The 26,975-nt window shown below is 57.1% G+C and overlaps 8 protein-coding genes across 8 annotated transcripts; 4 read left to right on the plus strand and 4 right to left on the minus strand.

The window, feature by feature from the left end:
* The first annotated feature begins 830 nt into the window (after positions 1–830).
* THITE_2114390 (uncharacterized protein) lies at positions 831–2,153 on the plus strand. Its single transcript, XM_003652640.1, has 2 exons — positions 831–1,204; positions 1,288–2,153. The coding sequence occupies exons 1-2, from the start codon at positions 966–968 to the stop codon at positions 1,982–1,984; spliced, it is 936 nt and encodes a 311-aa protein (XP_003652688.1). The 5' UTR covers positions 831–965; the 3' UTR covers positions 1,985–2,153.
* A 43-nt stretch (positions 2,154–2,196) lies between these two features.
* THITE_2114393 (uncharacterized protein) lies at positions 2,197–4,515 on the minus strand. The gene is made up of 3 exons (XM_003652641.1): positions 4,332–4,515; positions 4,128–4,263; positions 2,197–4,059 (listed from the first exon to the last, which is right to left on the minus strand). The coding sequence occupies exons 1-3, from the start codon at positions 4,430–4,432 to the stop codon at positions 2,323–2,325; spliced, it is 1,974 nt and encodes a 657-aa protein (XP_003652689.1). The 5' UTR covers positions 4,433–4,515; the 3' UTR covers positions 2,197–2,322.
* A 223-nt stretch (positions 4,516–4,738) lies between these two features.
* Positions 4,739–6,488, plus strand: THITE_2114394 (uncharacterized protein). The gene has a single exon (XM_003652642.1). The coding sequence runs from the start codon at positions 4,958–4,960 to the stop codon at positions 6,434–6,436; it is 1,479 nt and encodes a 492-aa protein (XP_003652690.1). The 5' UTR covers positions 4,739–4,957; the 3' UTR covers positions 6,437–6,488.
* A 4,882-nt stretch (positions 6,489–11,370) lies between these two features.
* Positions 11,371–13,518, plus strand: THITE_2114403 (uncharacterized protein). The gene is made up of 2 exons (XM_003652643.1): positions 11,371–11,589; positions 11,719–13,518. Exons 1-2 carry the CDS (start codon positions 11,473–11,475, stop codon positions 13,456–13,458), a joined length of 1,857 nt encoding a protein of 618 aa, XP_003652691.1. The 5' UTR covers positions 11,371–11,472; the 3' UTR covers positions 13,459–13,518.
* A 1,880-nt stretch (positions 13,519–15,398) lies between these two features.
* On the minus strand, positions 15,399–16,658 carry THITE_67098 (uncharacterized protein; the record flags this gene model as incomplete). The annotated part of the gene is made up of 2 exons (XM_003652644.1): positions 15,399–15,992; positions 16,062–16,658. The coding sequence occupies 2 exons, from the start codon at positions 16,656–16,658 to the stop codon at positions 15,399–15,401; spliced, it is 1,191 nt and encodes a 396-aa protein (XP_003652692.1).
* A 5,563-nt stretch (positions 16,659–22,221) lies between these two features.
* THITE_2154495 (uncharacterized protein) lies at positions 22,222–23,500 on the plus strand. Its single transcript, XM_003652645.1, has 2 exons — positions 22,222–22,519; positions 22,591–23,500. The coding sequence occupies exons 1-2, from the start codon at positions 22,474–22,476 to the stop codon at positions 23,277–23,279; spliced, it is 735 nt and encodes a 244-aa protein (XP_003652693.1). The 5' UTR covers positions 22,222–22,473; the 3' UTR covers positions 23,280–23,500.
* A 361-nt stretch (positions 23,501–23,861) lies between these two features.
* Positions 23,862–24,239, minus strand: THITE_27247 (uncharacterized protein; the record flags this gene model as incomplete). Its single annotated transcript, XM_003652646.1, has 1 exon — positions 23,862–24,239. A coding segment is annotated over one exon (378 nt), but the record flags the coding sequence as incomplete, so codon positions are not given.
* Positions 24,240–24,672: 433 nt separating this feature from the next.
* Positions 24,673–26,504, minus strand: THITE_2114410 (uncharacterized protein). Its single transcript, XM_003652647.1, has one exon. The coding sequence runs from the start codon at positions 26,053–26,055 to the stop codon at positions 25,036–25,038; it is 1,020 nt and encodes a 339-aa protein (XP_003652695.1). The 5' UTR covers positions 26,056–26,504; the 3' UTR covers positions 24,673–25,035.
* Between the last annotated feature and the right edge of the window lie 471 nt (positions 26,505–26,975).

Here is a 26,975-nt window from a genome sequence, read left to right on the forward strand (position 1 = left end):
TAAGGAGTTTGGCGGCATGGCGTGTTTGGCTTGGACCTCGCCAGGTTTGCGATCTTTGATTGATGGGCGCTTGCGATTGGAGCGAGAGTTTGTTTAAGTTTATTTTTTTTTTTTTTTTTTTTTTTTTTTATTTTTTTTATTTTTTTTTTTTTTTTTTTTTTTTTTTTTTTTTTTTTTTTTTTTTTCTTCCTTGAATTTGTCGTTGGGACACCACGGTTTGAGCGAAGTTTTCAGCCAGGACTCGGGAGCAGAGTCACTGGTCAAGCCAGAAAAAGCAAGCAAGGTTCTTCCCAATGGAATACATGACAATGCAACCCTTTGAAGACGGTGGTTCTTGCGCCCGGTTGTGTGAATCTCACTGTCGAAAACTCCATGATTACTGTCATGCCAGGCAAAAGCCTCCTCACCTGCCACATGTCTACTGTGTACTTCACACAGTCGGCGGCTTTGCAATGCTTTTGTTTGAACTACCTGAGGTACCCTGAAGGTACCAGGTACCTTGCCTTATGAGTGAGTTGTGAAAGTTGCTTGCATAAGTGGCGCCCGACTTACGTAATAATCCCGGTGTCGGCAGCAGCCCAAGCAATCGTGCAGTCGACTCACTCGGCCAACACACTGCAGCGAGGCCGATGTGCAATACAGAGACTGTTGTGAGCTTTCTCAGCACGCAGCACAGCATGCATTTGTGCGCCATTTTTGAAGGAAAGCCCAGAATGACCGCGCAAGTTGGTGTTCAATGACCGCGACAGAATAGTCGCCTTCAGCAATTCTCGCCCAAGGGCCTCATTCATTAACAACTCCTCCCTCCTTCCCGTCTGCTGCCTCGCTTTTCTCTCTTCGCCGGCCCGGCCGCTGTTTCTCGGCCAAGGGCCAGGCCCCGTAAACACGGCGCAACGCCAGAATTCTGCGCGCACGCGGAAGGCACTCCATCGCGGCGAGGCCGCTGATACCTGGGTTTGGAGGGGATGAAAGACAACGGAGCCGGCGGGTTGCAGGCCCCTGGAGTGCCGCCCCCGCTCCAGTTAGACGCCGTTCAGCCGGCACGGTTGGCGCCGGCCGCCTCGGCCGCCTCGGAGCCGAAAGCAGGGAGCAGCCAGACATCGGAATGGAACACCAAGAACCTGGCACTACGGCTCGGCGCCGACCTTGTCAGCGCCGCCTCGGCTGCCGTGCTTGTTGCCCCCATAATATCCATCATTGACCGGTACGCCTCTTTTCTGTGCCTCCCCTCTTCCCCTTTCCCCCAGCTTCCCGGCCTCTCCCATCCTAACCCGCGTTCCGCCGCAGCTCGATCATGGAAAACGCCTCCGGCCGCCGACCGCTCATCGACTCTGTCGGAGCCTCCCTGCGCACCCTGTTCCTCCACCCGCAGCGCCTCATCTTCTCCAAGCCCTTCGCCCTCATCTTCGCCCTCTACGGCGGCACCTACCTGACCGCCAACACGCTCGACACGGCCACCTCGACGGCGCGCCGCCTCCCCGCGACCCACGTCAGCTCGGGCACGGCCAAGTTCGCGGCCTCCTCCGCCGCCAACATCGGCCTGTGCATCTACAAGGACCAGGTGTTCGTGCGCCTGTTCGGCCCGCCCGGCGTCGCGCCCCGGCCCGTCGCCCTGCCGAGCTACCTGCTCTTCGCCGCGCGCGACTGCCTGACCATCTTCGCCTCCTTCAACGTGCCGCCGCTGCTGGGGCCCGCCCTGTCGCGCCGCCTCGGCGACGAGGTCCAGCGCCGCGTGTCCGGCCAGACCCTGGCCCAGTTCGCCGCCCCCGCCGCCGTCCAACTGGTCAGCACGCCCGTGCACCTGCTCGGCCTCGACATCTACAACCGGCCCGCCGTGGCAGGCTGGCGGGAGCGCTGGGCTGCCGTGGCCAAGAACTGGGCCGTCAGCACCGCCGCGAGGGTGTGTCGCATCGTGCCCGCGTTCGGCGCTGGCGGGGTCGTTAATGTCAAGGTCAGGAGGGCGCTGATGGAGAGGTTGACCTGAGGCGTATGTCTGAGCTGTGTTTGCGCTGTGTGATGTCTCTTGGCTTCTCCGTATTCTGTTTCTGGAGTGTGTGTGTTTATCTGGCATGCTGGCCGGCGGGCGTTGAGGGTGCCGAGTTTCGGCTGTGATACAGGTGTTGATACCACGGGTCCCATTAGATGGCGGTCATCCTATAGACCTTATAGAGGGATGGGATGGGGGTAATGTGAGGGAAGAGAACGGTTTCGGTGGTCGGGTTTTCGTTCCAGATGTATGATTTGCTGGCGCCATAGACACCATCGCTCCTCAACCCTGACAAGATCGTTGTATGCCCCGAAGCAGCCTCTGCTGTCCCGAGGTCAAACGAGACCGTGCTCTTTCAACAGCTTAATCATCCTCTCCTGCTCAATCGTCGCCGGATCCTTGTAACCCTTCCCCTCGCCGGTGTCGATGAAGTTCTCCCAGAACTTCAACCCCTCTATACCCTCTTCGCGACACAGTACGCCCTTCTCCTCCGCCATCTCGAGCTCCTCCTCCGCGACACCAATGCTCCAGCCAAACCTCTCGGCGACGTCCCTCGCCGTGACCCCGCGCCCAAACCTGCGCCAGTCCCACGCCACGTCCCGGTCGGGCGGGAACTCGTGCAGGTCCCTCATCCAGGCAAGCAGCGCCTTGATGGTCGTCTCGTCGGTGCGGTCCCTGCCCTGCACCACCTTTACGCCCGACTTGAACGTGCGCAGCCGGACGGGAAGGCCCAGCTTCTCCCACAGGAGCGCAGCCTTCTCGAAGTCGGCCGGGCTCACGAGCTCGACGCCGCCGCGCGCGCGGTTGAACACGGCCCAGAGGTCCACCAGCGACATGATGCCGCCGGCCTTCTTCAGCACGCCGCGCCGGTCGTCCGTCAGGAACTCGGCCAGCGTGCGCGCCAGCTCCGACAGGTACAGCGAGTCGCTGCCGCCGGACCCGCTGCTGCTGCCGACGATGTCCTTGGTCGTGATCAGCCCCAGCTGCGAGACCGAGTCGGCGAGCAGCGCGTTCTCGCTCGCGCTCGAGCCGCCCGACGCGCCCTTGACCTGCCGCGCGAACGTCTCGGCGAGCGCGACGATCTCCTTGGCCGAGGCCATCAGCGCCTCGAGGTCCTCGAAGGCCGAGCCGATGACGAGCTCGTTGTTCTTGCGCACGGCTTGGCTGTGGCGCTCGAGACCGGCGATGCCGCCAATCTTCGGCCGGTCTCGGGAGACGGAATTGCTTGCTGTGCCGGCGTTGGGGTGGTCGGCGAGAGCATCGCCCGGTCGTGTCGCCTTCGGAATGGGGGGTGCACCTTGGAGAAGCCATTTCCGCTGCGTCATGGCGCCTTTCAGTCGTTCGTAGAAGATCTTCTCGCCGCCCCCGCGGAACGAAATCTTAACGCTGTCGGGGTTCTCCATGCCCGGGGGAGCTGCGCCAAAGGTGTTCAGAACTGGACCCGGAGACTCTGTGTGTGGCCGGACCGGTTGCGTGAGTTCGACGGGCAGATCGTGCGAGATCAGGGGTGCCCCGCACATCTCGCAGGACAAGAGCGAGGGATGGTTGAGGAAAGTACATCGCGGACATTGGAAGGATGCGTCTTGATCGGGTTCCTGAGACGAAGCGGCTCGATCCGCACCCAGCCCAGAAGAGCTACCCTGGCTCTCGGCGGAGAGCTCGGTCAGCGGTTGGGGCCGGATCGGCCGTGGAGTCTGCAGCCCCGGGCTGCCAGGCTGCTGCCGGCTCGTGGCATTGGATATGGTCGCCTTCAAAACATGCGTGAGGGTGGGCTTGATCCCGCAGGCGAGACACGGAGGCAGGGGCGTGTGCGCATTGGCGGTGGTGGGATCGAAGTTGGAAGGCACAGGATTGGAAAAGCTACAGATAGTGCAAACCCATGTGGCTGTCGACGCCGGGGGCGGCTCTATGGGTGCCACCCGAAGGCCGCCTTCGATCTGCCGCACGGGGGAGGAAGTGCTGCTTCGCGAAGGGCCATCATCCCCCAGGCCGGAGGAACGAGGCTGGAACGAGGCGCGCTTCGTGGCCTTGGGAAAGAGGGTGATCTTGGCAGAGGATTTGAGAAAACCGCCCTGGTCAACAGCGCATCAGCAGGCATTTCGAGAAGCAGACATCCCCTCTCTCGACTCACGAAACGTACATAGAACTCGAAGCGCTCCACATCTTTGAGATCGAGAGCCAGCGAATGCTTCCTCGGCTCCGCCTTGTCCACGTAGCAGATCCGGTGCGAGGTCAGGTATATCTGGCCATTCTGGTGGCTGGGCAGCTTGTACTTGCTGTGCACGCGACTTGTCAGTCCTCAGGTGGCGCACAATGACAGAGCCCGGATGCGATCTTCACTCACCCCTGATACAACCCCACATTGTCTTGGACAAAGAGGAGGTCCTCATCAGGTAGGTACGAGGGCCGCAGCGCGGTCGTCAGGTCGATGTGCTTTAGGAACATCCGTCATAGTTGGGCGCAGGCTGTGCCTCGGTCGTGAATGCTGCCACTCAATCTTGTGTGGACGCAGACCGGTCACGCTTCCATCATCCTGTGCGTTGACGTAAGGCAATCACTCCAGAGTGTATGGCGCCCGATAAGGGAGTGTTACGGATAACTAACTACTGTGCAGAATACATGCATAGCGTACTCCGCAGTGTATGCAACAATCGACGAGTATATTCCGCAGCTGAATCTTGCCGAAAATTCTTCCTTGCACGGTTTACTGAATAACTAACATGTGAGCTTAGCGCCACGCACAGACTCAAACTCAGGCCACCTTCCGCCCCCTCCACAAACTCGCTTCTTTGTCAACTCGCCTTTACTCAAACTTCACCGCTTTGATCAGCCACATCCCAAGTTCCATCACCGCGGTGTTGCCAGTACTCACCTTGGCACTGCTGCTGAATCGCGAATATTTTTGGAACTCATCCGCATCCACTCCTCAAGACCCTTCCATTTTCTGCCAGACGGATGAGCACAAGCGATATGATACCGACGTGGCCAGCCGCTCCACCGCCCCCGGGCACCCAGCCCTCTGGGGGCTACACAACTTCCTACTCCGGTGAGTCGGCTCCGCGTCACACATTGGGTTGTGTTTCTCTCGGGCCCTGTTCTTGCGACAGCTTCAACCGTAGCATCCCACCGCTGATCGCTCGCTTAAATCCAGCTGCGCCTGCCTACACCGCAGTCGAAGTCCGACAGTCTTTCGGCCAGTCCTACTCTGTTCCGCAACCTTCCTACCCCGCCGCCCCTGCTTACGGCCAGACACATTCCCCTTCGCCCAGCACAGCTAATGTTGCACCCAACGTGAATTCCCCGCCGCCTGCAGCCCCAGATCAGGCCAAGAAGAAGATCGACTGGCCCGACTCGGTCCGCCGTTACGTCCAGCGATCCTTCACTCCCGCGAATCTTGATCCAACCGTCTCGAGGGCTGAAATGGAGGCCAAGCTCAAGGAGACGATAACCCAGGCCAATGAGCAGGGCGTCATGTATACAATCGACTGGGACTCGATGCCTCTTCCCCAACACATGATCCGAGAGGAGCGTACCCGAGCCTTGCTTCTTCACCCGAAACCACAGGCACCGACCCCAATTCAAGGCGCCGAAACGAGCACTGGATCCAAGAAGAGAAAGTCCTGGGACCAAACGGACGCGGCAGCTCCGGCCACAACTGCCCCCGCTCCCCCATGGCGGAGTGGGCCTGCCCGCCTTGAGGATCGTGTCTCCTTTGCGTCCGACAAACGCCAGCCCAGCGATGATCCCCTCAAGCATACAAGTAAGTTCAACAGGGCCGACAAGCGGCAGAAACGGGCCGAAGGGGAGTACACAACCTCCCGCGAGGATACGCCGCCTCCCGCCGACGGTCCGGTCATTGGCACCTGCCAGGACCTAGAGAAGCCCTATCTCCGATTGACTGCGGCTCCGAAGCCTTCCCAAGTCCGTCCTCCCCATATTCTGCGGCAGACGCTGGAGCTGCTCAAGAAGAGGTGGAAGAGGGATCAAAACTATGCCTACATCTGCAACCAGTTCAAGTCCATGCGACAGGATCTCACAGTACAGCGTGTCCGGGATGACTTCACGGTGGAAGTATACGAAATCCATGCCCGCATTGCCTTGGAGAAGGGGGATCTCGGTGAGTATAATCAGTGCCAGACCCAGCTCAAGGCGCTGTACAAGCTGGGTCTGAAGGGCAAGCCGAACGAGTTCAAGGCGTACCGGATTCTGTATTACATTCACACAGCGAACCGCACGGAGCTGAATAACGCTCTGGCAGATCTAACCCCAGCAGAGAAGCAAGATAAGGCCATCAAGCATGCCCTGGATGTGCGGTCCGCCCTGGCCTTGGGCAATTACCATCGGTTCTTCCAGCTCTACAACGACACGCCAAACATGGGCGCATATCTCATGGACATGTTTGTCGGTAGAGAGCGCCTCGCTGCTCTGTGCAACATCTGCAAGGCGTAAGTTCTGCTTACCTCGTCAATTCTCGTCGCTCCCGGAGTTCGCTAATTCGGCTTCAGGTACAAACCGGACGTTCCGCTGCGCTTTGTCTCGGAGGAGCTTTACTTCGAGTCTGACATGGAGGCCGCGCAGTTCATTCTTGACCACGGCGGCCAGGACCTCCTCGAGGACCGCAACAACAACATCGTCTTCCTGACCGCGAAAGCTGGCCCGCTGTTTGAGAGCGCTCGCGTTGCAGCCTTTTCTCGCATCGACATCAAAGGGCAAATTTGATCTCTGTGCCGCCCGTTCCCCTTCCTCGCTGGTGGTCCGTTGCGTGGTCAAGAGCGGGCACCGAGTTTTCCGTTCTTTTCTTTCCACCGGATCTTTTTTCCGCTTCAGCCACTGCGACTGCTGGCCGTGCAAACATCACTTGTTGGGGCCCGTCGCGTCGGTAGGGCGCGACCGTTCGGGCTGAAGTACCACAAATCTCTGAGGTTCTCGCCGATCACGCCCTTCTCGGCTACGATAAGTAGTTTGTTCTGTTCGGGCTGCTGCCGGCCGTCGAACACTCCTCCAAGACGGAGCTGGTTCGGGATATCTGTCGCCTCCGAGATGCCGTACCGGGTCGCGAGTTGATCGTCCTCTCGATTGCCGAGACTAATCTGCGAATGGCCCTCATGAGTGCGATCGATCGTTCTCGGCTGTCGACGGTTTCTGCGATCCTCTTCTCTTGCCTGGTGAAGCGCAATTCCGGTCTTGTCCGAGGTTCCATTGGGAACGGCATTCCCCGGCAGCGCTCGATTGGGATCCAAAGCCCAACACCCCGGCGCCACCCTCGCAGATCTGGTGGTTCAATTTGGTGCAACGTTTTTCTGCTTTCTGACTTTAGAGACTCCGTTGCCTCCATGATACCCGTGGTGGGCGAAAGAGCATTTGGATCATATGGCATGCGCCTGGTTCCTGGGATACTCCTTAGCGGCTTGCTGGTCTGGAGTTCGGCGCCTGCCTGCTGTCATGGTTGTACTTAGCCTGGGTAGTTTCTGTAGCATGGGCGTTAGGTCTGGTTTGGCTCTCCTCATCGGGCCCGTCAATAACATCGTAGTATTCGCAGCGGCATAAACACCGCGCACCGGGTCGAGCCAGGATGGTGAAATGTCCCTAAAAAGAAAAAAAGTAAAATAAGAAATATAAAGAAAGAGAGAAGGGGAAGTCTGGCGATTCACTACTCTAGTAACGTCCATACTTGCTATCCCTCGCTAGGCCTGGAATTTACTCTCTGGTAGTGCTTACCGCCCTTGTCCGCCTCGACTCAGATGCTCGCGATCCCACCAATTCTGGGAAGGGTTCCTTGGCCATCTGATGCCGTGTTGCCGGTGCGGGACTCCCCGGGGAACTCAAGCTACATACACTAGCCACTGACTCCAAGGACACGTGGAAACGTGGAAGTGAAGTCATCCCGACATAATCACCTACACTACGAACTGTCTGACGCCAGGGGCTACTGTGGAAAGACGGATGGCGCTCGGACAGGGGATCGGTTTACTGACGATGTCGTTACCGTGAGCCTTGAGGTATGTACTGTACGAGCGCTTACAGTACGCCAGCCATAAGTTTGGCGCTAGATCCGTGTTCCTTCCTTTTGCCGATTCTACAGTATCCGTACAGGGACCTATCCTGTCGAAATTCGTAGAGCATGGCTCCAGTGCTGGGTTGATCCGTTGTGATAGTGGCGCCGGCAGTTGCTGAGCCGCGCTGCATCTGGGTTTGTTTCAGACTGGGTCCCCTGACTCGGGTTTCACTTTTTTTGGGGGGTGGGTGGGCATGCTGATCCGGGACAGGCGGGATCCGAGGCGGGGAGGGCTTCCGGCTCCGTGGGAAGGCTGCATGAATCAGGGATTTGGAATTCGAAAGCCGAGTCTGGTTGTTCCTGAAGGTGGCTGGTGGTCACAGGTCCTGGGTGTTTCCGCCGCTGATTGGAGGAGTGGGCGTCAAAAGGGGATAACCTCGAGGAAGCTGCGAGAAGGAAGGATCTGGAAGCGTCGCAGAGAGCGGCACAAACGACGTCATGGCGGGGTCGCTGCCAGGAAGCGCAGCTGTGAGTTCTCGAAGTAGTGTACGCTGGACATGAGAAATTCGAGCAAAAAGTGAACAACTTCCATGATCTACACAACAGTAACTACTGGGTGTGAACGATACTTTGGCTCTTGGCTCCGTGGTCTCAAGAGCCCACAGCCCAGTCCCTCCGTACCCCGCTCAAGCAAACAAAAAGTGCCCAGGATGATCCATGTGCATGCCACAATGGCGGGGCGAGATTGCGGGGCTATCAGCCCACTGTCACTCATGTACTCCGTCGGATTGAGATTCCAAAGCCGTGTCACCACAACATAGTGGAATATGGCGAAGGCCACCGAGATATTAAACGCTGAGACTAACCCGAATACGGCCTAGGATGGAGCGATAGGTTGTCCGCCTTCCATGGAGTGTTAGGGGGCTGGCCTCAGCAAATGAGCAGGCAACGACACGCGCGCGACTGGTCAGCGCCAGGCGCCTCTTGCAAGACCGCCGCTCTAACTTGGGATGTGAGCGGAAGAGGTCCAGGCGATGGTGTGGAAGCGAGCTACACAGTAGACACGAGAAGAGAAGCTCGCTGAGCGATGTGCTCTCAAGGCACCGAAGGGATTGTCTTACCTTAGCCAGAAAAGGAGAAGTACCGAACTGCAATGAAGGGTTGTCATGGTGGGATACCTAACAGGAAACCGGATTCAGGCCGTCTTCACGGGATCCGAAATTGCAGATGGTGTCCTGCAGTGCTACACAATAAAATGCCGTACTGCACCTGCACGGTAAGAAACCACCTTCACTACCTGTAGGTGCCTGGACTTGAAGGGGGTTGCCATTTGGGTCGGCCGACCTTGGTGACCACAGGGATGCAAGACAACGTTGCCTACCCCAGTGAATGGCCTATATCCCGTATGGCATGCGGTTGCAGTTCATGTGTCCGTCAATTCCATGCCTACACAGCCCGCAGTGACGCAAAGCATGGGCTCGGAGTCAACATGGGAGAATAGGCACGTGTAGCATTGTAGACCTCGAGGGCACCTTTTGCAGATTGGCGCGTTTGCTTACCCAGCACCGACATCGCAGAGATGTAGGTGGTCAAACCCCTACCACAAGGCTCCTTCTTACAGTGAGCTGTAAGAAAAAGAATCACCTAGATCCCTTCATTAGCACGTGCTGTGAAGTGCCGTGAACATGTCTTCTACAATGGTTCAACGCCAGGAACACCAATCGAGAATATAAGCTAGCAAAGCTCAACAATGGGCGGGTGTGGGTGCTGGAGATGAACATGACCAAGAGACGAATCGTCTGCGCCATTTAGCAACCTCCTCAGAGCTGCCAAGGCAGACAGGTTGATGCTTGCCTCCTGCGTGAAGAGCTAAGAACGCCGACGATGCCAGCTATTATCTTGAATCTGGCTTCAAATCTCCAGGGTCTCTGTAATTCTCCGAGTCCTTGCTCGTTGTCCTTGTGAATGTCTTGCACAGCATCGAGGGTGACGACATCGGAGCACGTGAGCCAGGGAGAGTTTGTTCTGCAAAGTCGGCACACGCAGCGGACAAATATTCGATGTCCAGAGCACGTAACGTGACTCTACCGTACAAACGTAAGCTGTGGAGCCCAGCAAGACTTTGTTCATTCCTTCTCTGGTGTCCGGATCATGTTCGCATGACCCAGCGGATGTTATTTGATAATACTTAACTGGGTGTAAAAGGTTGTTTGACTCGCCAACCTGAGCGCTGAGCTCGAGCCATTTTGTCCGAGCACCTGGCAATCCCTGCCTTCCATCCATTTAGCCCGCACCCAACCCGGCCACGCCAATCCTACCCGTGCTCCAATGCCCCTCCCTCTGCACACCCCCGGGCACCTTCCAACATTTTCCCCTGCACTCTTGGTCGCTTAGCAGTCCACTTCCTAGGTCCCTGTAGGGGTCCCCAAGGTTCCGTCATATCTTTCCCATTTAAAAACGTTCCTGCCCGGTCGGCTGCCGTGCTTGGCTGTCTCCCCCCACCGTTCACATCCGCATCCTGCAACCTGCAAACCCGTCATCGGGCTGCAACAATCGACTCCCGTCACGCTTCGCCGCTCGCCGACACTGCGACAGCAGCAAGTCCGACAGGATTAAGGCGTGCGGCTGAACAAAGCGAAGGCTGCGGTTCCACGAGTCTGGCGGCCAACCCGAGCGAGTCCGCAACAAAGGCAAGATCGTAAAGGCGGGAGACCTACCAACCTCGCGTTTCTCCAGCGTTAGCAGACCGAGCGTGCCCGCCCCGCCGCCCGTACTTTCGCGTCTTCAATCGCTGCAAAACCCCGAACTACAATCAATTCTTCGACGGCATCACGCGTGTGACTGCGGTTTGGAGAGGACATCCGAGCCGAGCTGCGGCAAGCAACATAATCTCCTGCGCACCAAAGAGACACCCCTTGTGAGCGCCACGAGAAGGAAGAAGATTCTGCCATCCCTGTGCCTCTGCTCGTCAAACCCAAGACAACGACTTTCGATCTGTTACACCGATCCAAAAGCCACCCGATAGCAGCACGCCTGTGTCGCCTCGTGACGCACAATTATCGGCCGAAGCGAGAACTGGCAAGCAATCACTTGCCGCGGCTCCTCTCGTCTTGTCTTGCCTCGAGATTTGAATCTGCATTTCATCCGTGCTGAGGGCGCTCACTTGACACCATGAAGGTAAGTCCTGTTTGGTCGGGTGCTCCTCCCCTCTCCTGCCCCCCAGCGAAATCTCGCGCATCCTCAATCCTGCACACAGCTTCTGCCCTGCCCTGGCGAAGTCACACATTTCAGTGCCAGCGCAAGCATTGGCTGCCAGCTGTCTGGGCTCGTCCGACCCTGACCGTTCTTGCGGCACCACACCTTGATCGCTTGCGCAGCGATACAATCGTCTTCGCGCTTTCCCCTCCTTGACATTTCTTGCCTCAATTGCATCTCCTGTTGAAACGACAAGCTACGGACCTGAGAGCTTGGCTTCGCTTTGCTAACCGTGATGCGTGTTTTCAAGGGCTTACGGATAGGGAGGAGGTCCATCAAAGCGGACGAGAAGAACAAGCCGCACATTAGCATCCCGCAGAAGTCAGCAGTCGCGATCGTACCTCCCAAAAAGGTGTGTACTCTCCATGATTTTTTGCTCCGCAGCTCGGAGGCCTCCGGTGGGCCAACCCCACGGTGCGGGCCCGGCGCCGTCCCCCACTCTCCCCCCGGCAGTAATGCTGAGCCTTGGGATGTGGAACAGGTTATTCGGGCACTTTACGATTACACGGCACAGAATCCGCAAGAGTTAAGTTTTTCCCGTGGCGATTTCTTCCATGTGATCGGTCGCGAAAACGATCCGGACTGGTACGAAGCCTGCAACCCCGCCGTGCCCGACGCCCGAGGCCTGGTTCCTGTGGGCCTCTTCCAGGCTCTTGGGCGCAATGAGCGTGACAGCGGCCAGTCCCAACCCGACAGTGCACGGCCTGTCAAGCATCCAGACCATGACTCGGGCTACAGCGAAGCGCCAGTGACGACCACTCCGCCCGGCGCCAGCCAGCGGAGTTCCAAGTCAGCCAAGTCAGGTGCTATGGTCTACGGCGTCGTCATGTACGACTTTCACGCCGAGAGAGGTGACGAACTGGAGGCGAAGGAAGGCGAAGCCATCATCGTGATCGCACAGTCCAATCCGGAATGGTTCGTGGCAAAGCCCATTGGGAGACTGGGCGGTCCCGGTTTGATTCCCGTGTCGTTCGTTCAGATCCGTGACATGGCGACCAACATGCCGGTTGCAAACCCCCAAGAAGCTGTGCGGAAGGCCGGCATTCCCAAGGTGGAGGAGTGGAAAAAGATGGCGGCGGATTACAAGAACTCGAGCATCACGCTTGGAAAGTTCGAAAGCGGGAATCAGCAGCAGTCAATTGAGCAGGGCATGGAGCGCATGAGCATCCAGCAACATAGCGGCCGGGTAAGTCAGGGGGCGGGATCTATGGTAAGCGTCAAATCCCGGTTCTCCTCTGGTGTGTCCGCAGTGCCTGACAAGCCCGATCAGCAGCAGCAGCAAGCGCAGCGAGCAGGATACGGCGTGCAACAGACGTCGTTCCAGCAAACCGCACCTTCCTCCACCCCGAATTCGCCCCTGCTTGCCCCGGTCTCGGCCAAGATCCCCAAGTACTGTTTTGCGGAAGACAAGTACTGGTTCGTGATCGAAGCCCAGCTGGAGGATGGGCGAACCTGGGCGCTGGCGCGCTACTACGAAGACTTCTACGACTTTCAAATCGCGCTCCTTACGGAATTTCCCGTCGAGGCGGGGACAGCCGGGAAGAAGCAGCGGACGCTTCCATACATGCCTGGTCCCGTTAACTACGTGACCGACGCGATTACTGAAGGCCGGCGCCATAACCTGGACGCCTATGTCAAGAACCTCCTTGCGCAACCGCACTACATCTCAAAGTGCAGGCTGGTGAAGGAGTTTTTCGCGCCGAGGCAAGGCGACTACGAGATCGAGCCAGGCGCATTCGACGAAGAGTATCGGCTGTCCGGTGGCTCCCGGCCGTCGTCCGCTGACTCACCCGCCGACGGGGCTTCGCGGCAGTCGTCCAGGCAGAACCTCAGCGGCGGCAGCACGGCGGCCGGCTATGGCGGCTATTCCTCCAACGCGCGGCAAGTCGGTGGTGGTGCGCAGCCCGCCATGAGCCGGCAGGTATCGTCGCTGTCGCAGCCGTCCCAGAGCTCGCTATCGCCCGGCATCCAACAGCAGGGCTCTCAGATGAAGGTCAAACTGAGCTACCACGGCGAGATCATCGCCGTCAAGGTCCCGTCAGATATCTCGTTCGCCGACCTCTACGACAAGATCGTCGACCGCCTCAAGATCCCGGCCGACGAGGAGCCCCAGCTGTCGTACAAGGACGAGCCGACCGGCGACAAGCCGCCGTTGATGAGCGACCACGATCTCGATATGGCGCTGCAGCGGAACGAGAAGCTGCTGGTGTATGTTGAGTGATGCGTTCTCAGTTAGAGCACCTCTCATCGCCTTGAATCCTTTGTTTCTTTCAACTTCTCTGGTGCTTGGCTCCTAGGGGTCGATTTGTGTTGAGTTGCCCTTGCTTTTTTGTGTTTGATGTCAAAGTATACCCGACTTTGTCTTTCGTGCCTTGCTTTTTGTGTTTGTTGTCTTAACATCGGGCAACCGACTAATCGACACGGGTTGGTGTTCATGGGTGAGATGGGTGAACGGCGTATCCGAGGACAGCCGGCTTTGCGGACAACAGGTAGACATGGATGGACCGTCTTTGGGGGACACGTTCGCTCTCGGACGGGTCGAGGATGGTGACGGTTCTGGGAGTCTGGGGTTACCACCGAAGTGTTTGTGCGGGTGGTGCCCATGGATGAGGACGTTGTTGTTGTTGTTGTTGCGGCTTCTCTTCTTCCACACTGACCTTTGCTGGCGGGAGTGCCTGGCTTTTGAAGATGGGTGGAATGTGGAAGACAACGGGTAAGGTGCGAGCGGTTTGGAAGTGATTTCGGCTACCTGCGTGCGGGCCGGCGGACCAGCGTGTTGATTATGGTGGGCAATGAGGAATGGCATGAACTGGGAGGTTGGAGAGAGGGTAGGAAGTTTTCCTTGATGAGTGGACGATGTATATGGCGTGCGGAACAAAACGGGTTTGGGGAGGGCTCTACGGTTGCGGGTTGTTCTGTTTCACTTAGGGGCTAGGGCATCTTCCCTGCCACTACCTTTCGTCGGTGTGACGCAAGAGTTTTTTTTTTTTTCTTAAAAGGGCTGAGCTACGATGGGCTGATGATGAATGGGTGGTTGGTTGAGGGTTTGTGGCGGAACGCTGGTTTGCTCAAATGAGATGCTCTGTTAAAACAAGGTGTCCCTACCTTTGGCGCTGCGATTGCGATGTTTTTCTTACAATGCTGGCAACGAAATCCTGCAGCCGTTGTGCGGTGTTGCACATATCTCGGTCTCTCACCAGCCGGGAAAGGGGGGGTTGTGAACAGTGTTGATCGCTTCCCTGTTGGGATTGTGTTCCGGTGTCAAGTCGACAACCGACTTTTTTAAAATGACAACCCCTTTTTTTTTAGAATGACAACCCCAAGGGGCGGTCCGTGCGTCTCCCACCAGTTTTTGCAGCGCACGTCACCCACACGCCCTAGCAATACGTCGCCACAAGAATCGCTGCAAATCGACGATGTTGCCGACGTTGTTGAAGAGGCTGGAAAATGCAGATTTAGTGGAAAACGCGGAACTGGCTAAAAATCTTAGAATTACAGTAGAATCAGCCTTGAACAGCATAGGAAATACACTAATACTAGAATACTGCCAGTCTTGACCGCCTACCCATCTAGTGTAGGCCGCAAGTCACGTGGGGCTACCTTATCGATAAGCGACTAACATTGAGCTCTACGACGTCTTAGGTAAGCCGTGTGGAAGGCCGTGTTGGTGATACGCGCTGTAAGATTTTGGTGGTGGACGCACGGGCCGCCCCTTGGGATTGTCATTCTAAAAAAAAGGGGGTTGTCATTTTAAAAAAGTCGACAACCAAGGGGCAAAGACCATGCTCTTCGAACGGTTAATCAGGTTGCAGAAGGGGAAACAAGCTCTGATGAGAGAACAAAACTTGGTATATTGCAGAGTACATAGACGAGACAGAGGTTGCCAGCACGCAGCGACAAGCCAATGAAGGGGCCTTAGCAATCAATGGACAACACGCAGCAAAACTCCAGCAAAGAACCCGACCTGTCCGGCCCATCCCCTAGTAACCCCATCCCATACCTAGTGACCCTATCCCTACCAAAGCGCCTGTGCACATAGCAGTATTCGGATTCATACTTACTAGGAAAACCAAGCAAAAACCGAGGAAGGGCTGGCAATTTTGCCGCCATCCCAGAGAGCCGTCCTTCTACCGAGCCGGTGACAACTCGTCTGCCTCCCCATCACACAATTACGTGGGTAGACATGTGCTCCACCGCCTCCTTGATTGTGCGCAGCATGCGCTGGTTGAGACAGTACGGGCAGCGCACCGGGCGCTCCGTGGCCGACACGGGCCCGCCGCTCGGGATGGGCGTCAAGGTCAGTTCCTCGCCGTTGGCGCTGCCCGCGGACCCGGCCGGCTGCGGCGTCGGGGCCATGAAGCGCGGCGGCGCGGACGACGCCGACCCCGCAACGCCGCCGCCGCCCCCGCCGCCGGTGCCGCTGCCGCTCGCGGGCGGGCCCACGCTGGCCCGCGCCGCGCTGATGGGCGTCGAGATGGCGTTGACGGCCGCCGTCGCGGCCTGCTGCGCGTACGCCTGCCCCGCGATGGTCCCCAGCGGCGGGAGCCCGCGCTCGGAGCGGTCGCGCGCCTCGCGCTCGGCCGCGGCTTGCGCCTCCGCGTCGGCTTCTTCCTGCTGCAGGGCGCGCAGCGCGTTCTGCAGGGCCAGCTCCGGGTCTTCGTCGGCGTACAGGGGCGGCGGGTCGCCGGTGGTGGCGGGGTGGACGCCGTTTTGGGGTGGCGGTGGGGGTGGTTGTTGGCTGTTGGCCGGCGACGGCTGCGGGTTCTCGAGGCGACGGACGATCTCGTCGCGCACGCGGGCGCACACGGCCAGCGAGGCTTCCACGCCGACGATGCGCTGGACGGTGTCGCGGATGGCGGCGGGCGAGACGTCCGGGGTGATGGTCATGAAGCGGGGGACGGCGTCGACCAGGTAGGGGATGTCGTCGGCGGCATTCTGCACGCTGCCGTGGCGGCGCTGGCGGCGGATCAGCAGGCCGTAGCGCTTCTTAAAGCGGTGGATCCAGCCCGGCGAGAACTCGGGCGGGGTCTCGTCCTTGTAGCGCGGCAGCTGGGTGAAGATGCTCTTGGCCTTCTCGGCGAGCTCCTCGTTGGAAGGGTTGCGGCCGCTGTTGACCATGCCCTGGTGCCACATTAAAACGAGCTTCTCGACGTCGGGCCAGTTGCCGAAGCGCAGGCGCGAGCCGGACAGCTGGGTGTCGCCATCGAGGCGGGCGTACTTGGGCGACAGCGAGTGCGAGACGGTCGACTGCGAGATGGTCTGGTTGTACTGGCTCTGGAACCACTCGATGCAAGCCTTGTGGCTCGGGCGCACAGGCTGCGAGCTGGCCCAGCGGCGCAGGGCGCGTCGCTGGTCGAGCGTGAGCGAGTGGCGCTCCTTGGGCGGCGTCGAGACGGCCTGGGGCGCGATCTCGGCCGACATGGCGAGGGAGTGCTGCTAACTAGCGCGTTGCGCGAACTGAAGCTCGTTGATTGCGATTGCGATTGCGATTGCGGATTGCGAGGCTTGGAGTTTACTGGGGATTTCGAGGTAATCGGATATGTGGGAAGGATGGATTCGATGATCGTTGTAATGAGGCAGCCGCGACGGGGGCAAGTTTACGGAAGAGCCACACCCATCACTGGTCGGTCTCAAAGCGGAGAAAGCGGGGCAGGGGTGCTTGGCAAGTGGCCGACGTGGGAGTGTGACAGCTGGCGGGCGAGGAGTGGCAGATGGCAACTTTTTTCGTCATGGTCGGAATCCAATCAATGGGTCTGTTCAGCAATCGAAGAATGCACAAAAAGCGCCTCGTGTACGGAGGTACGGAGTACAGAAACTGGGGTATGGAACACCTCAGCTACGCGAAGCCACGCTCCGCTCCGCTCCTTTGACAATAACCGGCCACCTTCTGACAGAACCATGTCGAGTGAGTGGATTGTATCGCCGATGTCAGCTGCCACCCGTTTGAGAATTAGCAGGTGTTTCCCTTGATCGGTACCTGCTATGTCGCGTCACGGCAGTGACCCCACCTCGCCCTCAGTACCTGCATTCCAGGGTTACGCAGTAAGTGGGCACGAATACACTCAGGTAATTCCGAGGATCCCTTTTTGGGGGTTAGGGTCCCGCAGCTGTGTAAGTGGTAGCACACGACGGCCAAAGGAGGAGAACAACTGGCAAAGAATGGCAAGACATGAACAATAGACTTCAAGTAAAATCGATGCGGCAAGACTGGCACCCGCTCTCCGTGTTTTTCCCGTCCAAGGTCTGAAGCAATCCAACTTCCCGACCTTGAAGTCACCCTCACTTCTCAGTACCTCAAGCATCCCCTCTTCCCCTCGGAATCGCAGACTCGCGATGGCCCGAAATCCCAAGAACGCAACACGGCGCGCAATTCTGCGCGCTCGACGAGACCATCGCCACAGAGTGGCCGCTCGCGAGTCTCAAACCAATGGACAAGATACCGCACCGACTGCCCAAGTGACCGGTACGGCGAGTTTGCGCGCCCCCGACAAACAAGCAAAGGTTTGGCTCCCTATCGTGCTTGAAGCGCCAATTCTGACAAGTTCCAGGCAGTTCGCCGTCGCCGTCACCAAGACAACCAGTTCCGCAAGCTGAAAAAGTCGGTCAAACTCTTGACAACCGTTCTTCAGGACTACAAGAAGTGCAAGTACAGAGTGGCTCTAGCCATGGACGAGCTGCGGGACGCGAAAACGCAAATTCAGCAGCTGAACTCAGCTGTCAACTTCCTGCTCAAGTACCCTCCACACACCGGCAGTTACTTCAGTGAGGTCTGTTAGGACTCGTTCGTGCAATCCTTTGGTTCCTGGGATCATCATCCGCTGACACATCAACATCGTCAACAGTACTGGGGCTGCTGGGCAGAATGGACGCGCATTCGTTGATGTGTTTACGTCCGCCTTCAGTTGGGCGAGGATCGGTCACGAGGAGCTCTCTTCGTGGAACTCAGTACAGGGTTCATCTGTCCGTGGCATAGAATACATTGAGAACGAAAGGAGTGGTCTGTCATAACTGGATTCTACCATGATTCCCTCATGTTTGAACACGTAAATTACCCCAAGCGATGCTCAACGCGGCAATCGGCGAACATCAGTCATTCCATCGCGCAATACTGCGTGCACCAGGTACAATACACATGGCGAGAAAAATTGGCAAATTGAACAATTGCAATCATTTATTTCATCATGTCTTCTAGCTTTTGATGGGATTTTTGTGTGTTCGACAACTTTCACTCATGCCAGTCTCAATTTGTGTTGTATGGGGAAGAGTTGCAGCTCCCGACCCCGTCGGGGGAGTGGGGCCGGCACGGAGCCGGGCGGGAAGACCCACATCGGACTTCCATCCGAACTGCTCCCAAAAAACCACCACACCGAACAATACCACAACATCACCAAAAAATGATCAACAATAGCAATTCAATAGATCTGAATAGACCTGAATAGAGATTTTTTCTGGTCTGTGCACACTTGCAAATTTGCAAATTTGCAGGTGTGCACAGACCATCTTCCCTCCTCTATATAAACTTCCAATTCCCACCCACTTCCTCCCTCATTCTCTTCTTCTCCCCAACTCGACCGCTCAATTCTTGTTCTCTTTTCCTCCGGTCACAGACTTTCCTCGCCCCTCCGGCTCTTTCTGCTCCCTCCTCGCCTCAGCAGCGCCCCCCCTCGCGGTTCTCGCCCCTCGTCTCCCTCCTTCCCCTCTGCCGACTTCGACCTCCGCCGGCGCCGCCACCAACCTTTTTTTTTTTTTCAATCAAACATCAAAATGTCGGCCAACCACGAACAGGCCCAACAGCCCGACGACGTCATGATGGTCGACCATCATGACGAGTCGGTCTCCTCCGCCGCCCCCTCCAACCGGGTAAGTCACCTTCCACCCGGGGCCTTTCTGCCACGAATCGTGTCATTCCTATTGCAAGAGCGAAAAACTCTCTGGAGCCGTAATCTCTGCATTCCTAACCACCTGCTGCCGGCGAGTCCATTATTAATGGCACTTGTCGCCCCTGTCGGGACAACTCGGGCTTCGCGGAATTGTCAGTTCCCTGCTGGGTCTGGCTGTTCTGAGCTGCCTCACCTTCGCCCGACTGGACAGACAAGAGCTCGCCGGTTAGAAGGAATGCTTCCGCTCCGCCTCTCTAACACAATCCGCCTGCTGGGGTCAACTCTGGCAATCTTCTCCTTTCTCGTGCGCGATTGGACCTGAGAGGCGGAGCGTTGGCGCCGAGGGTACCTCAAGCTTGAGTCCCCCACTACGCGTGGGATCCAAGGACGTCCGCCCGACGTTTAGGTGTTGGTCCACCTACGGTTTCCATGCCTCCGTTGCCAACAAGATCAGGTCGTTGGGAGGTTAGATTTGCGGGGTATAAGGCCAGGGGTTCCGGAACCCGGGCCTCTTTGGGGCTTGATGGTGCATTAGCATGACTCTTCGATGGCTATGGCAGATTGGTTGCGACTTACTCAGCTGTTTGGTTTTCCATTCTTGCTGACGGGTGTTCAGGCCACAGGTTCCGGTCCCCTCTTCTCGTCCGCCGCTCCCGCCCACGCCGCTGCTGCCCCCGGCGCTCCTTCCACCCTCGCCCTCCGCCCTGCCCCCGCCGCGCCCGCTTCCGCTGCCGCTCCTGCTGCCGCTCCTCCCGCTGGTTTCTACTACCCCACCATCGAGACGATCGACAACCTGCCGGACATGAACGAAATTATGCCGGTAAAGCCTTACCGGACGCGTATTTTCCAGCTCGCGGAAGAACAAGACGCATCAGCGCTCGCCTACGTGAGCACCACCGCCCAGAGTGCCGAGGCCCGTCACATCTTCGCTGCTGCTGGCATTGTCAGGCTCTCATATGAGAACATGGTCAACCATGAAGAGGTGAAGGAGATCGCCGAAGACGTCACTTCGTACCACGGTTACGTCGAGGCACTGCGGCACCACCAGAAGAAGAAGAACCTCATGGTGAAGGGGCTGGTGAAGCTGATCGCCGAGCACGGCACGCCCGAGCTCCAGGCCGGGGTAAGTCCAAACCCACATTTGGTTTTGTACCTTCCAAAACCTCCACCCATCCAACTCCGCCATTGTCTTTTCCTTTCTTTTCTCTTCTCTTCTCTTCCCGTCTCCTCTTTCCTTCTTTTTTTTTTCTTTTCTCGTATTCTTTTTTCGTCTCCGATTTCTTTTTTTCCCCCATCGTCTCTCTTTTCCCCAACATCTCTCTTTTGTCCATTCATTCAACATCCTCGACAGGCCCTTCATCCTCCACCGTGACATCAAGCTCTAACATGTCCACTCGCAGCTCAAGAACATGTTGGTCGAGGTCAGGGCCGAGGAGGAAAAGCTAGACGAGCTCTGGAAAATCCGGAAACAGGGTATGAAATTTGCCGATCTTGACGACGACGTGCTGTAGGCGGGGACCGTGGCGGCATGATGGGATGCCGGAAGTTGTGTTTCTTTTCTTCTTCCCTTGTCATGAAGACGGGACTCTGGTTTTTTTTTTTTTTTTTTTTTTTTTTTTTTTTTTTTTTTTTTTTTTTTTTTTTTTTTTTTACAGCTCGCTCTGGTATGGTCTGGGATGTTATGAAATGGGATGGGATCGGGTAGGACTGGAGTTACGACATGAGGCTGGCTGTATAGATTATTGGGATGCGGCAACGCCACGCCACATTTGATGAGATCAATGAGACCACGACAATAATGACATGAATTTTCTCTTCTGTCCTTGCAGATGTTCACACATTGATTCGTGCCCCGGTATCAGGATTTTGCAGGTCAAGGGGAGAGGACGAGTGGATCAGGTAGTTAATTGGGCTACTATTCTACGTAGGGTGTCAGATGAATCGCGATTTGGGCGCTCAGGCAACTGTGTGGTCTCACGTCCCACCTTACATCTCACGTTCGTAAATAGCACATCATATTCGCGCGTAGCCAAGTCCTAGGGAAGGCGCAATGCGTATATTAAAGCGAACACCATGTTGCCCCAAAAACATTTCTGGCAGATAGACACTCTTTCTAAGCTCGCGCTCTTGCTCTGTTGGGCGAGGGACTCCTAGACTCAATTCGCACTCCAACTAGACTCTCTAAGTTAGCTAGTACCTAGGTCTCTACTCCTTTGGCCCCCTCCTTGAGCCGCGGCTGGTCGTAGTCCGAAGCTATGAGCCGAGTCACGTCCACACCCAACGCGAACAACAGCTGGCCAAAGATCCTCTGGACGTCCTGCCCCCTATACCTGCGCGTCTTGATCATTGCCGTCATGGCGATCCAGTTCCAGGAGGCTATCCTTTTCCTGCCGACCGCCGTCTGGAAAACGTTATCGGTCATGGGAACGCAAACGGCCACTGTCGTTATCTGGATTGCCAGGATCAGCTGTCCGAGAACCTGAGCTACCGCCGCCAGATCTTCACGGCCGCTGTCATGTCATGCTTGGGTATAAGAGTTATTCGAGGAATAAGAATTATTCGAGGAATAAGAATTATTCGCGGAATAAGAATTATTCGAGGAATAAGAATTATTCGAGGAATAAGAATTATTCGAGGAATAAGAATTATTCGAGGAAATGGCAGAGATCGCCAAAGAGCCGGGAGGAAATGCGAACGAAAAGAAAGGGGTGTTGGGGGGGTGCCAGAGTTGAGGTTTTGTGTGGACCTGGTCTTGTAGGACGGTAGATGGCAGGTACAGTCCGATGAGTCCGCCTCCTAATGAGACGTTAAGACAATGGCAATTGCTTCCAATCGGAAATAGAAAAGCAATGGAAGGTCGATGCTTCCCCCGCACAACTGCAGGTGTGCCAGTGGTCCTGCTTTTTGCGGCCGGGATTGGGCAGTTGGCTGACTCGGCGCGTGGGGGACCTGCTCCAGAACTTGGAAGGGACGAGGCGCTTCGGACGAGGCACTGTTACCTTATTGGATTAGACAGTATTTGGCAGACCTTGCTCCCCGCTCCGCCACTTTGCCGCAGTCCTCCACCACATCTCAGCGGCTACTGATACAACCCTGTTTGGCCAGCGCAGTTGCAGCTCACCAGGGCTGGCGCCTGTGTGGATAACATCGGACACATTTGAGATCTGAATTGTTTATTCCGTCGACAATCCCCGGGAGGTAGCCGCCCGGGGTGCTCTCTGCGATTCCCTGCCCCGCTTCCATCCATCCAGTTGTGAGCGGCGGCACATGATCCACGTCTCCTCCACGAAGACCGGTTTCCGTTTTAAGGATCGCGACACATACTTCGCCTTCAGTGCATTTGGCCAACAAATATCATGTCGGTCTTGAGGGAAACCTTCGATCGGGGGCACATCGAGACGGGTTCGTTTCCCCTAGGGCTGTTCATAAAAAGCCGTTCCCGTCGAAGCTAACCTAGGCACTTGAACTTTCAGCCCTGCGCTGGCTGGACCGAGCAATCGGACAGTCCGAAATCCTCGCTGACGTCATTCCGATCCACACGGTGTCGTACGGCGGAATGCTCTCAGTGTGCCTTTTTGGCAACCGGGCAGCGACAAAGGACATTGACGTGTTGCTCCCGTCCAACGTCCGAGACTCGCAGGTCCACCGAGCCGAGTTTACACGCTTGGTGAACGGGGTCGCAGGGGAGCTCAGCTATATGCGTGATTGGATCAACGACGACTTGCGACTCTTCGTTCCCATCGAGGGGAGGCAGAAGCTATTGGAGGACAGCATTGAGCAGGGGACAGCTGTCTTCGAGGGCGACAACCTGGTGATATGGGCGGGGTTGTGGGAATTCGGCCTGGAGTCTAAGCTTGATCGAATCGACAACAATGAAGGCCGAACTCAGTCAGCCAGGGCGAGGCTCGAAAAAGACACGTCAGACGCGGTTGAGCTGGTCCATCTCCTGAGGGGATCCTCGGCCCACCCTTTGGACAAGGCGTGGGTCATGGGGCTGGCGCGGTTCGGTCCTCACGCCCCCTTTCACGAGGCAGTCGAGGCGGTCGCCCAAGCGTACGCAGTGAAGTATGGCGTGCAGGGCATAGTCGAGTTGGTGTGGGATGCAGCAGAGGGAAAGCACAAGTATCAGGACTTGGCAGGTCAATGGGTATGGTACGAATGAAGATGAAAGGGGTCAAAGCATGGTCATGAGCCGGCTTCCTTTAGCAGATTGGCGTGGATACGTAGGGCGTCTGATGAGTTGGTATCAATTGGTATCAATATCTAACGCCCGAATGTCAGTCTTTCCGCCGCGCAGTTAGACGGTCCTTAGCGCCGAGGTGTCGGCAAAGATGTTGCGCTTCCAAAAGGCGCACAAGTCGCCAGAATATTTGACTCTATTTTCCCTGCCGAGGGCCTTCCAGGCCGGGTCAATCGGGTGAAGTTCGAACAATTCGGGTAGTCGCGGGGCCGATGCAGCCCAGGCGGGGCCCTTGAAGACTGCTTTGTAAACGGGCGGGCCGCGGGCCAGGGACGGCTCTACGTGGTTGCGGTCGCGCCGGAAGCCGTGCATATAGCGCCAATTGAAGGCGTCGGCCAGGGCATCTGCTAGCGATGCGAGGACGGCAAGCTGCCGCTCGCCTTCCTCGCCGGCGGCCAGCTCACCAAACTCGCGCGGGTCGGGCAGCCTCTCGGGAGTCCAGGCCGGGTCGTTGCGGTACCAGAAATACTCGGTCTCGTACCCGACGTACTCGTGGTGGTCGGCGCAGAAGCCTTCATACATGCGGAAGAAGGAGCGGGTTGCCGTGTCGCGCCAGCGCCAGAGGGGAAGCAGACGTTCGAGAAGCAGGGCGGAGTGGTGCGTGTAAAAGTACTGCCGTTCCGGATAAGTCATGATTTCGCTCGGAGGCGGCGGAAGGCGGCACGGGTGATGCCATGGCAGTCGGAAAAGGAGGTTTGTGAGGTGTAGCCAAGCACGCGCCGTGGGGAAGGACTCATGGTAGCAGTCTGCGTGGACCAGGCGCAGGACGCGCAGCGACCGGCGGAGCTCAAGAGGTGTGAAGGGCTGGCGCAAGCGGAACCACAGCATCCATAGTTTTCGCCTGAGTTTTTGGGGAAGCCAGGAAATGACTCGTTCGAAGAGGCTCATTGCGTCCAAACGTTACAGGAGGTTGTGAGGCTGAGGCCGAGTGTTGTGAAGTTGGGTGATGACGTCGCTGAGGTCCAACTGGTTGGTGGGGGAATCCCCTGCCAAGATTTCAATATCGCGGCGAATCGTTCGCTTTAGTGCATGTACTGAAGTCACGTTTGCGCTATTTGCGCTAATTGGATGACTAACGGAGCTAACTAACGGTGCCTTGGTTCGGTAGGTACTTATTAGCGAAAGCAAATATTCTACTAAGCAACTCTGCTTCGGGCCCGATTGAAGCATGTTGGCACTCCGCCCCAACGTGAAAGCCAAGCAGCTTGGCGAGGAATATACACAGCTGATCAAACATTTGGTTCATGTTGCATAGCGCAGAGCGTTGTGTGCCAACCCAAACGAACCCCCTTCCGACACATAGTACGCGGAATACGGATACGCTGGGATGTTGGAGCCCGAGAAGAGCCGCCCAAAAAATCGGCCTCGTCACACGAAGATCCATAACTGAGCCGTATCCCTCGCAGGCATTGGCTGATTAGGCTCGTTGTTGAAAGCACTTTTCTCTGTTTTCTAGCTCCAGTAAGACACAACGTTATCAGTCCAGAAAAACCCTGGCCTTTCAGCAGTGTGGCGTGGCTATCTTGGTACAATCTGCGGCACCGCCGGAAACTCTCCAAACCAGAGCGGCATATCGAAATACTCTCTTACTTCTACAATCTTTCAGCCGCGTTTTCCACCCAAAGCATACCGCTTTTGAAAGGGTACAGATATCTTCGCTCGTTGCCGGAGGCAATATTCAAGCCTCGCCCTCGAGGCCAACCATGCGAAGCGAGTCTCTCCACAGGCGGTCTTCCTCCTCCGCATCGTAAGTCTGCTTCACCCATCCCACTCCGAAGGCCTGCCCATCGTCCTCTCCGCGCTCCGCCTCCTTGACGTCCTCCAAATACCTGCCGCCCTTGCCCTCCCACTCCTTCCCCACGGCCGCCCAAACCGTCGTCGCGGCACCCTGCTCCGCCGACTTCAGGATCTTGCGAATGCCCGGGTCGCTCATGAGCCCCTGCACGAACTCGGGCGGCATGTGGCGCCCGATGTCGGTGTGGATGGCGCCCGGGTGCAGGCTGGTCGCGTGCAGCCCCTGCGCGCCGTACTCGCGCTCGATCTTGTTGGCCAGGTACACGGCCGCCAGCTTGGCGTTGTTGTAGGCCGCCTCGTGGCTGTAGCCGCCCTTTTCGAAGTTGTAGTTGTCGCTGGCGGGGAGGGCGGCGGCGGCGCGGTGGGCCGACGAGGACACGACGACCACGCGGGAATGGAAGGCCGGCGTCGCGCTCGCCAGCAGGGCGCGCTTGAGCAGCTGGAACAGCAGGAAGAAGCCGAGGTAGTTGCTCGAGAAGTGCGCCTCGATTCCGTCCTCGGTGAGCGTGCGGCTCTGCAGGCCCATGACCCCGGCGCTGTTGATGAGGATGTTCACCTGGCCCTTCGTGGTGGAAAGGATTCGCTCGGCACCGGTGCGGATGCTCCTGAAGGAGTCGAGATCCATCTCCACCAGCGAGACAACGCCGGGCTCGAGGATGCCGGCCAGGTTCTTGTGAGCCTTGGCCAGGTTCCGGGCTGTGAGCAACAGCGTGGCTCCTGTAGCTTTCAAGGCGCGGGCGGTCTCAAGGCCGATGCCGGACGTGGCTCCGGCGATGACAATCACCTTGCCGGCCAGCTTCCCCTCGACACTCTCGTCTTGGATGATCTGGAGAGCAGTTGGCCGGGCGTCCCCGGCGCCTTGAGGGTCGAGATGTGCGGCAGCGTATCGACTCGAAGATCCCATTTTCGTGCAGCTCGTTGGGACCAGGCTAAGGGAGGACGGGATTGTCGTGAGAAGGGAAGACAAGATAATTTAGAAACTCTCTGGAGGTGATATTCCATTGCGTTGACAGAAAAAGGCTTTTGAGCACGCACTTATAGATCTCAGAGGGGCCTCCCCACCATGGAGTGTGCTCTTGTTGTAATTCAGTCAATGGTGTGGCCATCATGGTGCTGGATTACCAAGCCGCTGCAGCGGCCGAAGAGGCGGCCGCCATTTTGCGGGGATTGCGGCCGCATCAGCAGCGGAGCTTCCCCGCTGTCTCGCTCGCATCCTTCCGCCTCCATGTCCGAGCATACCGGCCGACACGTTCCGGCGATGTCCAGACCCCCTCGGCGAGCCCTGAGCATGCAAACCCCGGGCGGTGACTCGAGCGTCGAGCTGGCACCGCAGGCTTGCCAGTCCTGCAAATCACGGAAGAGAAAGTGCGACAAGACACTACCGAAGTGCTCGTCATGCGCCAAGTACGTACATGCCTCACCTAGTGTCACGTCAGGGGTAAGGGGCTCAGAGCTTGGCACAGCGCACTGGCCATGGCTTCTCCACTCCTAGATGTATATATACCACGCTCTGTTCAGTCTTTAGCTCTCCTTTGTACTAGAACAACGTACTCTCTCTTTGCATTCCGATACTCTACTACAATCCTACCGTTGCATCTATACCTCGTAGCTCGCTATAGTATATCAGTTATAAGCCTAGGCGCTCTATAATTGTATATAGCTAGTAACCTATAATAAGCTCTCTCTCTCTCTTTCTCCTTTTCTTACGCTCTATACCTTAATATAACGACCACTAAAAGTAGTTTAACCATTACGCTCTAGTCCTATATAGATTAGACTAAGTAGTTTATAGAGCTTAAGCTTATAGCTATAAGCAATGGCATC

This window comes from Thermothielavioides terrestris, chromosome 2 (assembly GCF_000226115.1).
Source record: "Thermothielavioides terrestris NRRL 8126 chromosome 2, complete sequence".
Classification (NCBI taxonomy): Eukaryota; Fungi; Ascomycota; class Sordariomycetes; order Sordariales; family Chaetomiaceae; genus Thermothielavioides; species Thermothielavioides terrestris.